This window comes from Drosophila navojoa, chromosome 4, assembly GCF_054131105.1.
Source record: "Drosophila navojoa isolate 15081-1374.11 chromosome 4, UAZ_NAV_1.0, whole genome shotgun sequence".
NCBI lineage: Eukaryota > Metazoa > Arthropoda > Insecta > Diptera > Drosophilidae > Drosophila > Drosophila navojoa.
Genome location: NC_142892.1, coordinates 13,468,301 through 13,477,889, shown reverse-complemented (window position 1 = coordinate 13,477,889; position 9,589 = coordinate 13,468,301). Strand labels below are relative to the sequence as shown.

The 9,589-nt window shown below is 43.8% G+C and overlaps 2 protein-coding genes across 3 annotated transcripts; one reads left to right on the top strand and one right to left on the bottom strand.

Moving 5' to 3' along the window:
* Positions 1 to 424: 424 nt before the first annotated feature.
* Positions 425 to 3,243, top strand: Tsr1 (Tsr1 ribosome assembly factor). The gene is made up of 4 exons (XM_018101613.3): positions 425 to 643; positions 704 to 2,244; positions 2,307 to 2,573; positions 2,631 to 3,243. The coding sequence occupies exons 1-4, from the start codon at positions 538 to 540 to the stop codon at positions 3,150 to 3,152; spliced, it is 2,436 nt and encodes an 811-aa protein (XP_017957102.1). The 5' UTR covers positions 425 to 537; the 3' UTR covers positions 3,153 to 3,243.
* Positions 3,180 to 9,293, bottom strand: Tbc1d8-9 (TBC1 domain family member 8/9). 2 transcript variants are annotated; one of them, XM_089259097.1, is made up of 11 exons: positions 8,845 to 9,293; positions 8,199 to 8,365; positions 7,359 to 7,617; positions 6,733 to 7,294; positions 6,521 to 6,669; positions 5,057 to 6,464; positions 4,780 to 4,997; positions 4,490 to 4,725; positions 4,049 to 4,387; positions 3,899 to 3,993; positions 3,180 to 3,833 (listed from the first exon to the last, which is right to left on the bottom strand). In XM_089259097.1, exons 1-11 carry the CDS (start codon positions 8,886 to 8,888, stop codon positions 3,504 to 3,506), a joined length of 3,807 nt encoding a protein of 1,268 aa, XP_089115223.1. In that variant the 5' UTR covers positions 8,889 to 9,293; the 3' UTR covers positions 3,180 to 3,503. The 2 variants fall into 2 exon arrangements, with proteins under 2 accessions (XP_089115223.1, XP_017957101.1); XM_018101612.3 differs by having other exon boundaries at positions 4,049 to 4,725.
* Between the last annotated feature and the right edge of the window lie 296 nt (positions 9,294 to 9,589).

Below are 9,589 nucleotides of genomic sequence, written 5' to 3'. Positions count from 1 at the left end.
AAAAACAAGAGAAATTAAACTATCAAATACTCTATGCAATTAAGTTAGCTAAACCTCTATGTAAAGTTTGGCATGTTCTATATGCAATACATATATACAGTTAATCACTACAACTACTCAACTACGGATGCATTCGGAATACCAACGCAAACTTTATATCATATAAAATGAAAGTAAACTACATATAAATTAACAGCGTTATATTTAAGCAAGAAGCTTGCTTGCATGCATACATATGTAATGTACTACAAATATACCATAACAACAAATACATATTTACATTGAATGTGGTTTAAAAAACTTGTTTTATTTCGAGTTTGAATACGCGCGCATTTCTCTGGCTATCTGGTTTTTGATTTTCCAACACTGTCATTCATTGTAAAATATTGGGTTTTTAGTGTGGCCACACTGTTTAGAATTGATTACCGATAAGTCGTAGCCGATAAATGTGGTAAAACATGTGCTTAGCTCGGAAATAAAACGGCTTAGGAATTAAAGGTATTTTATTGTTAAATTCGTGTAGTAAACTAGCCAATTATGGCGGATCATGCGTTTCATCGGCCTGGGCCGCTGAAGCAAACAAATAAAGCCCACAAAACCGGACGTCATCGCTCTAAAGGCGCCATCGACAATGCCCTCAAAGGTAGGAGTACCTCAACAAGTGCAGTGGAACATGATACTTAGAATTTTTTGTTTACTTCAGGCAAAGTTGGTCTTAAGGCCATCTCGCATAAGCATAAGCTGCAGCAGCGCAAGGAGCAACGACGCAACCAAATGAATCAGCTACGCAAAAACAAGCGCGATGAGGTTCTGCAACAGAAGCGTAAATTGGGTGGACAAAACACGGCACCATTCCTGGTGTGTGTGCTGCCTATGCATGAGCAAATCGATGCCAACTCGGCAATTGCTATACTCCAGAGCTGCGACAGTGAAATCGTTGTAGAGAAGTCACCCAGTGGTGTTGTTTACATAAATCTGCCGCGTTTTAAGCAGCGCTTCGCCTTTGTCATGCCTCCTGCTGGGCGAGGCAATGAACTCATTGTTCTGGACTATCTGAAGGTGTGCGATACCACGCTAATGCTGACATCGGCGGCTTTTGGTGACGATGAAATCTTCGATCGCTGGGGACAGCGCATATTTAATATGATATCAGCTCAAGGCATACCGACGCCAATTGTGGCCCTAATGGATCTGGAATCTATTAATCCAAAACATCGCAATTCTGCAAAACAGGCGGCACAGAAATTTATAAGCAAGTTGCTGCCAGAGGAGAAGATCATGCAGCTGGACACCTCCGCCGAAGGACTGAATGTTATGCGTCGCATCGGTGGACAGAAGAAACGCGTGCTACACAACGTTAATAACCGGCCGAATTTGTTTGGTGACATAGTAGAATATGTTCCAAATGGAGAAATGGGCACTCTGAAAGTGACAGGCTATCTACGAGGCCAATCGCTGAATGTTAATGGCCTGGTGCATATACCAGGTCTGGGCGACTTTCAGCTTGGCCAGGTCGATGCGCCACCCGATCCTTATAAGCTTGACAAGAGCCGCGACGGTGAGTCGGCTGAAGTACGTCTGCTCGATCGTAGCGATCCAGCTAAACAAACATCGCTGCAGTCCGAGAATATACCCGACCCCATGGATGCGGAGCAAACATGGCCAACAGAAGAGGAAATCGAGGCAGCACAAAAGGAAACCAAGAAGACAAAGTTAATCAAACGTGTGCCCAAAGGTTACAGCGAGTACCAAGCTGCCTGGATACCTGATGTGGAGGAAGTGGAAGGCCAGGATGATGAAGACGACGATGCGGATGAAGACATGAGCGGAGAAGAAGAAGACGAGGACTTTATGTCCTGTGATAACAAGTCTTTTGAGGACGAGTGCGAAAAACGTGATTCAGACACAGAAGAGTATTTGGACTCTCTTTCGATTACCTCAGAGGCAGCTGTCAACGACGAAAAGTACGATCAGCAAATGGATTTTCAGGAAGAGCGGGAGACATTAAAGAAACTACAACTGGCTCGCACCGATCAGTTGTGGCCCGACGAAATCGACACGCCTCTTGATGTGCCCGCCCACGAACGCTTCCAGAAGTATCGCGGCTTGGAATCGTTCCGCACATCGCCCTGGGATCCCAAAGAGAATCTGCCCAGCGACTATGCACGCATCTATCAGTTCAAGAATTTCGATCGCACCAAGCGCCGCATTTTGGCAGAGGCCAAAGAATTTGAGGGCATTATGGTGAGAGAGTGAAATGAATATTATTTGTTAGAGTATTAATTTTTTTTTACTTTATACTCCAGCCGGGATTGTACATCACGCTGCATGTCATCAATGTGCCCGCCAGTCGCTGGAGTGCATTCCGATCTGCTCACCTCTCGGATAATGTCATTGTTTATGGATTGCTACCACATGAGCACCAGATGTGTGTCATGAATGTTGTGCTGCAACGTATTCCCGACTCCGAGGTGCCTCTAAAGTCCAAGGAGCAACTAATTATCCAGTGTGGCTATCGTCGCTTTGTTGTCAATCCCATTTACAGTCAGCACACAAATGGCGACAAACACAAGGTGCGTCCAGTGATCATGCTTTATCTCAAATATTAGCTGACTTATGTTCTCCCGCAGTTTGAGCGTTTCTTCCGCCCATACGAGACCGTGTGCGCCACCTTCTATGCTCCCATACAGTTCCCTCCTGCCGCTGTGCTCGCTTTCAAGGTGAATCCAGATTCCTCTTTGGCATTGGTTGCCCGTGGCCGTCTGCTCTCTTGCAATCCGGATCGCATAGTGCTGAAGCGAGTGGTGCTTAGTGGTCATCCGATGCGCATTAATCGCAAATCGGCCACCATACGCTACATGTTCTTCTACAAGGAGGACGTGGAGTACTTCAAGCCCGTCAAACTACGCACAAAATGCGGTCGACTGGGTCACATCAAGGAGTCGCTGGGCGCGCACGGCCACATGAAGTGTTATTTCGATAGCCAGCTGCGTTCCTACGACACAGCATTCATGTATCTCTATAAGCGCGTCTTCCCCAAGTGGAATTATGAGGAGTGTCTTGTGCGCAGCGCTGAGCATTCGCGACAGGAGCACTTGACGGAAGCTCATCGTAATTCGAAACAACTCGACGACGAGGCAATGGAGCAATAGTGTAATTTGTATATATACGAGTACATATTTATACATTTTTGTATATCTGTGCATATATTGAAATAAATTTTGTCTCACGGACACAACATAATTCACAATTTATCTTTTTATGTATAATAGGTATAATCGAACTATATTCACAAACAATTGGCTTAACTAATTGGGATAATTTACGCATAACATATATATATATAATATATATATAGATAGAAATATATATTTATATATATAATTTATAAAACGGGACACGGTTAAAAAGCTGAAGCCGCATTGCACAGTTCTATGAGGGGGGTTCTTTTTATGGCTAATACCTTGGGTTCTATCAGGATATGGGATTCCAATAGGGGACACTTAGTAGTTATAGTTAGTGGACAAACACTTGCGTCGCTTTTTCTGCAGTTGCTCAATCTGTTCCACGATTTCTGTATGCGTTTGGAATGCTTTTACGACGCATTCGCAAGTGAGAGCAGTGGCAATAAACTGATTAATGGATATGTGCCAGGCATCGGAGGTGTTTGTCGCGCTGCTGCTGCCGCTGCCGCTACTGTTATTGGTTGTCGTCGCCATTCCTGCTGCTTCTGCCTTTGCCTGACGCAGTTCTTCCTCTAGAGCGACAAAAAGACGCGTTGTGCTGCTGGGCTCTGCAGCGGGTGTTGTAGGATTTCCATTGCTATCCGGTTGCTGAGATAATACAAATAAAGATAATTGAAAATTGTCTACCTCATTAATATACAATTGTTAGTCACCTCATCACCACTGCCACCCAAGTTTAGCTGCGTGAAGCTCTCCAGGCTCGGCTCTTTCTTGATATTACTGTTGCCCATTTCAATGAGATTTTCGTCTGTCAAAGGAAACGGATTAGAACTGCATTTGCTTTCGGTTGGTTACCCACTTACATGCACATCGCATTTCTTCATCTTGAACACAACCCATGATCTCTATGATACTGCGCCACAGCAGCTGGAAATTCTCCTTGCGCATGTGCGGAATGTGTCTATGCTTTCCGCTTGCTGAGGCACTCTCATCCGGTTGATCCAGCAAGTAGCCCAGGCTGCCCAAGCTGCGTGTATCCGTTGCATTCGAATCGGCACGATCTAGACGAGTGGCCGCGACCAGATCGCTTATTTGAGAGAAATTCGATATAGTCTCAACGTTCAGTAGCAGTTGGTCTGAAGCTGTAGCGGCTGCTGCTGTCGTCGACGTTTGTGGCGGTGTTATACGGGCCGCGCCCAGATCTGAAATATCCGAAAAAGTGTCAATCGATTCGTAACGTCCCTGCTGGTGTAGGCCGATGTCGTTGTCGTCATCCTGCCCAGCATCTGTGCGTGTTGCAGTACCCTGGAGTGGAGCGGGCAGATCCACATAAAATGTCGAGTTGCGCTGCGCCAGAGATGACGCATTCGAATTGAGTGAAAGATTCGGTGTTGTCCGGGACAAGTCCATGAACGTGTTGCCCGAGATTCCAGCCAAATTATGCAAATGCTGAGTGGCGGTAATCAGCGCATAGTCATCGGCGTCAAAGTTGTGATCCGATGGAGACGGCAAAGCTTCAATGGATTCTGAGGCATCCTCACTATAAAACAGAACTGAATCAGTAAACCCAAAAGAATAATGCAAATCTAATTACTCAAAGAAATCCTCTGCTTCAAATGCCTCATCGGCATCGTCCTTTATCCGCGGACGTGGACGTCGAGTGCGTTCTATTTCCGCCTTCGAGAGCAGCGGTGGCAAATGCAATACAAAGAGGAGCTTCAGTTTTTCGATGCACTTGGCGGAGCAGACTAAGCCAAAGGCATTGATTAGCTGACCAAAGTCCAATTGTCCAGTGCCTTTTTTGTCTGTCAGCTGTCAAAAGATGTAGATTAGATTGAATCGAATATACGTATAGTGTTTTAACGACCTACCCTAAACAGTTTCTCGCAAATGTCAACGCTGACGCACTTGCGCCACGGCGTTAGCTCAGAGAAGAGTGTGTGGAAAACCTCAAAGTTGACAGAGTAAGCTTCATGGCGTCCACTGCCACCACCGGGCATAATATCGCAGACACCACTACGTGATGGCGACGTATGATGCGGCAGCAGCTGCGGCGCCTCACTCATATGACATTGCGTCTTCTGCTGCTGCTGTTGCACAGACTTGAGGTTGAGCTTTTCTTCTCGTATTATCGTGAGCAGCATATGCAGCTCCTGGCCATTAAAGTAAGCGTTCTGCGCATGGGCCTTCACAATCGTCTTCTCGTTGTCAATGTCGAACTGACGTACGGTGAGGCGACGATGCTTGTTGCGCAGTTCCTCGATGCGCTGTTGCGTCAGCTCCTCACCAAATTTCGTGTATGCCTCGTGGATGAGAGTCTGTACCGTTTGGGTCTGTGGTCGGTCAAGTTTGCGCTTGTCCGTGGGCGGTGGCACTTGATATTCAGGATTGTATATGCCTTCCAGATAGGTTTGAAGTACCAGCATGGCCTCGCCATCGTCCTGGCACTTGAGAAGCTTGTCACGATTCCATTCAATGATTTGAAGTGAGATCATGAAAATTATCTTGGCGCCCTCGTAGAAGAAGCAGTCCAATATTTGCAACGAGCTTTCGTAGCTGATCACACTTATGAATATGGTAAGGAACCACGAGATGGAGATCATTTTGATAACGCCAAGACGTTCCAAATGCTCATGTAAATCCGATAGATGCGTCTCCACCAGTTCATTTAGCACGCCCTGGTCGATCTGGGCGCCCACAACCTTGTCCTTGTAATAGTCTGGCAGCAGATTCTCACACAAGCTGGCCAGCATCCAGAATGCATTCTCCTCATCACAGAACAGCAGAAATACTGATGAAACAATATTCATGGCCTGACAGTAGCCCACCTGTGGATTGCGCAGTGCATACGCTTGCAGTACACGCCTCAAGGCACCGATGCCATCTGTGCACTGGAATGCCGGATGTTCGGGCAGCGATCGAGGTAAGTCCCTATCGATTTCGTCATGCACAAAACAATCCTTAATACAAGCGGCTTTCTCCACCAGATCCTCGTATAGGCCGGGATTCATTTCCTTGTCGTGTATAGCGCCCGAGAAAATCAACCAAATCTCCTGCCGCAGTTTGTCCGGTATGCCCTCCACAATTAAATTAATCACATCTGTGGTGCGAAACATTGCAATGCCACGTCCAAAGTCACGGAAATGATCCTCCCAACGTGCCAGTTTTTGTTCCTGTTTCTTCTGTATGTCCGCGCTGAACTGCGTCTTAAATGTGTTGAGCAAAGCTGTCTGCTTGCTCCAGGATATATCGTACTTGGCACGTTCGCGACTGATGGGTCTGCAAAATTGAATTTATAAAGATTACAATGCCGATTCAATTCAATAAAAGCTTACACATGAATACGCGAAAGCAGATCTGTGATCTTTGAGATGAGCACCTCGCGATCCATAATCTTGGCGAACATAAAAGGCACATTCTCCGATGTAAAGATGACAATTTGATTGTCATAGCGTTGGTGGCCATCGTCCTTCTTTTCAACGCTCTGTGATAAAATATACGTAATTTAAAGTGATATATGTAAGCAGGCTAATCAAATTACCCATACCTTAATAGTTTTCATTGGTATTACGACGCTAACCAAATCCTTGACATCGCTGCGAAAGCAAAAGAAATTCGGTGACAAGTAAATATAGCCCGCATTAAATCGTTTAGAGTACGGCGTCCATATGTCGGCTTTGATTTTGCCATCAATAATTTCTGTCTGTGGCAAACGAAAGTAAACGCGAAATTCCTCAGATTTTTGGCGTGCTGTCAAATCACGTAACAGAACAGGCTTCTTAGAGGCTTTGGCACCATAACGTGAATAATTCGATGGATCGTGGTCGACAACGGGACTTTCCGGGTCGTGTATTAACTTCTGGATGGCCATTTTATTAAGCTGCTCAATGAGGTCGTGAGCCTCGCTCGAATTGAAAAGCAATGTGAAATTATAGGTCATGTTGTTGGTAGTCTTCAGATAGATCGTATTGCCACTGCGGCTAATGTCCTCCAGCTCAGCAAAGCGTATGATTCGCTTGATCTCCTGGCTCAACATGTACGAGTAGAAGCAAACATGGTTTAGGGAGATATACAATTGTCCCTGTCGTGGAATTTTATTCTTCACATAGCTGCAATCGAAATAATTGTTGTTTACTATAATTGACAAATAAAAGTTTTAGTTAATAGACGTACGTGGCTGAGTACGAGTTCACCAAGCGTTCTTCTTCGGGCATTTTAAAGAATTGTCTAAACTGTGAAGTCTTCACCTTGAAGTCTGGCGATTCACCAGTATCGTCTTGATTGTTTTGAGTGAACAGAGATTGTATTTTACAGATGGTGAAGTTAGTCACTTCATCCTCATTTTCCATTTCGTTGAGCACACTAAATAGATTGGCTTGCAGCCATTCCCAGTCCTTGACGATCTCATCCTGTGTTATGCCAATGGCAATTTCTATTTTGGAAAACCGATAAGAATACAATTTGAGTGCATATCAATTAAAAATATAATATTGGCTAAGTAAACCATACAGACACTTGTATGAATAGTTATCTAGTAGGCTGACACATAGTCTGAGTAGGTTAGTCATTGGATTCCGCTGCTTCTGCTATTCTGTATTTGGTATTGGTTGAAGTAAGATATGTACATGTATTTATAAATCATATAGAAGGGTGATAGACACTTCGTCTTCTCTCATCGCTCTCTTGGAGCTTTGTCTTTCCCTCTTTACTTTCGTCGATCGTTCTTGTTTTTATTCGACTCAATGATCCGTGCCAATAAATTCTTAGCTGCTTGACTTAGTGTCTTTTCCTTATCTTACTCCAAATGTGAAAAGTCAATATTCCCTTTCGACACACATTGACGAATTAAATATGGATTTCGCCTAAGGCTGATTGAATGACTCAGTCTAGCAATAGGGCACTCATTTGATGGTTGATATGCACTCGCGCATTGCCCGCAGTACCCATTTTATATACATGTATCGTAAATGGCGCTGATAACTGTACGTGGGTTTTATATGATTGCCAACCTACCATAAGAAACTTCAGAGGATGGTGTCTGATGAAGTATTCGATAGGGCGCCGGCTTTGTGTTCATTACGCTATCTATGGTGCCCACCAGCATGGAGCCAAAACCACGGGATTCGCCAGTTCCACGTCGCTTCTGCAGCACAAAATACTTGGAATACATTTCGGTGGTCCTGCAAAATAAGAAATCAGAATTGGGAACGCAGCAAAAACGGTACATATGCATATGCGTATGTGTGTGTGTGTGTGTGTCTGAGCGCGCTTTGTTGGAGTGTGTTTGCATGCATATGTATGCGTGCATGTGTGTGTGCCTGTATGAGTTGGGGGCTTTTACGCAGCAAAAAACAGTTGTGCGACAGAACAAGCAAATTTAAAGCCGTGCTTGTGCTTTTGTTCCACAGCTGCTTATGGAATCAGTGCAGAGATGGCTGATTTGAACTCTGCTCAAGTAGTTATCAGCCATTAGTGCGACCAGCAATAACAATAACAAAAGCAACGAAGACACCCATACACACGCACAAATGCTCACACCTACAGAACTATGTACGTGTGTGTGTGTGTGCGGGGGGCTTTTAATTAATCAGCTGCTAAAAAATCGCTAGTGGGGGGCGGTACAGAATCCGAAAAGAATCAAATCTTCGTTTTTACTCACCAAAATGCTGAGGTCAGCAGCAATTCCTTTGGTTGAATCCACATTTTGGCGTTTTTTATCCTTGCCGTAGTTTTTACAGTTTAATAAACGCCACTTTTCATAGTTCTCTCTTGTGAAACTGATTTGCGACTGCCGCAATTAAAAAGAGCAAGAACAGAGTGTGCAATTGTGTGTGTGTGTGAGTGTGTATGCTTTACGGTTTACATCTGTGGCAATAAGAACTCAAGTACAATGCACAATTTCGCTGGGCTTTATTTATTTCTTAGACTATTCTATTGCTCACTTGTCTCTTGCTTCTTCTTTATATGTATGTTTTGGCATCCGAAAGCTTAACATCTTGCTGCACTGTTATTAACAGCAATCACTATTTGTTGTCTAAAATCTGTTCGATTAATAATTTGATTTAAATCAAATTTGAATCAAATGTTTTTAGGTATGTACTAAATATTATTAAAATAAGCTTTATAATTGTAAGATATACATATATATATCTTGCCAGCTTATTAAGTTACCAAGCACTTCTCTAACATGCTGCAAATATATTCACAATAAAAAAAATGGAGCTTTAAAAGTACACAGCTAGTAATAGTTTATAAATGGAAGTATATAAGAATCTTAGCTATTATAATATTTTTAATAAAATTAATAAAACACCAACAAAATGTAAGAAATAACTATGCACAAATGAATGATCGATAGGGCTGCATTTCAATGTGGCGGCAGTACGATAAATTTCGTATATCGT

Bases quoted from the DNA above. Each gene is read 5' to 3' on its own strand.
- Tsr1 (XM_018101613.3), top strand. From the start codon at position 538: ATGGCGGATCATGCGTTTCATCGGCCTGGGCCGCTGAAGCAAACAAAT. The intron at 644-703 runs GTAGGAGTACCT...TGTTTACTTCAG, and splicing joins CATCGACAATGCCCTCAAAG to GCAAAGTTGGTCTTAAGGCC. The intron at 2,574-2,630 runs GTGCGTCCAGTG...GTTCTCCCGCAG, and splicing joins CAAATGGCGACAAACACAAG to TTTGAGCGTTTCTTCCGCCC.
- Tbc1d8-9 (XM_018101612.3), bottom strand. From the start codon at position 8,888: ATGTGGATTCAACCAAAGGAATTGCTGCTGACCTCAGCATTTTG. The intron at 7,618-8,198 runs GTAGGTTGGCAA...TTTCCAAAATAG, and splicing joins ATCCTCTGAAGTTTCTTATG to AAATTGCCATTGGCATAACA. The intron at 6,670-6,732 runs GTATGGGTAATT...ATTTTATCACAG, and splicing joins TACCAATGAAAACTATTAAG to AGCGTTGAAAAGAAGGACGA.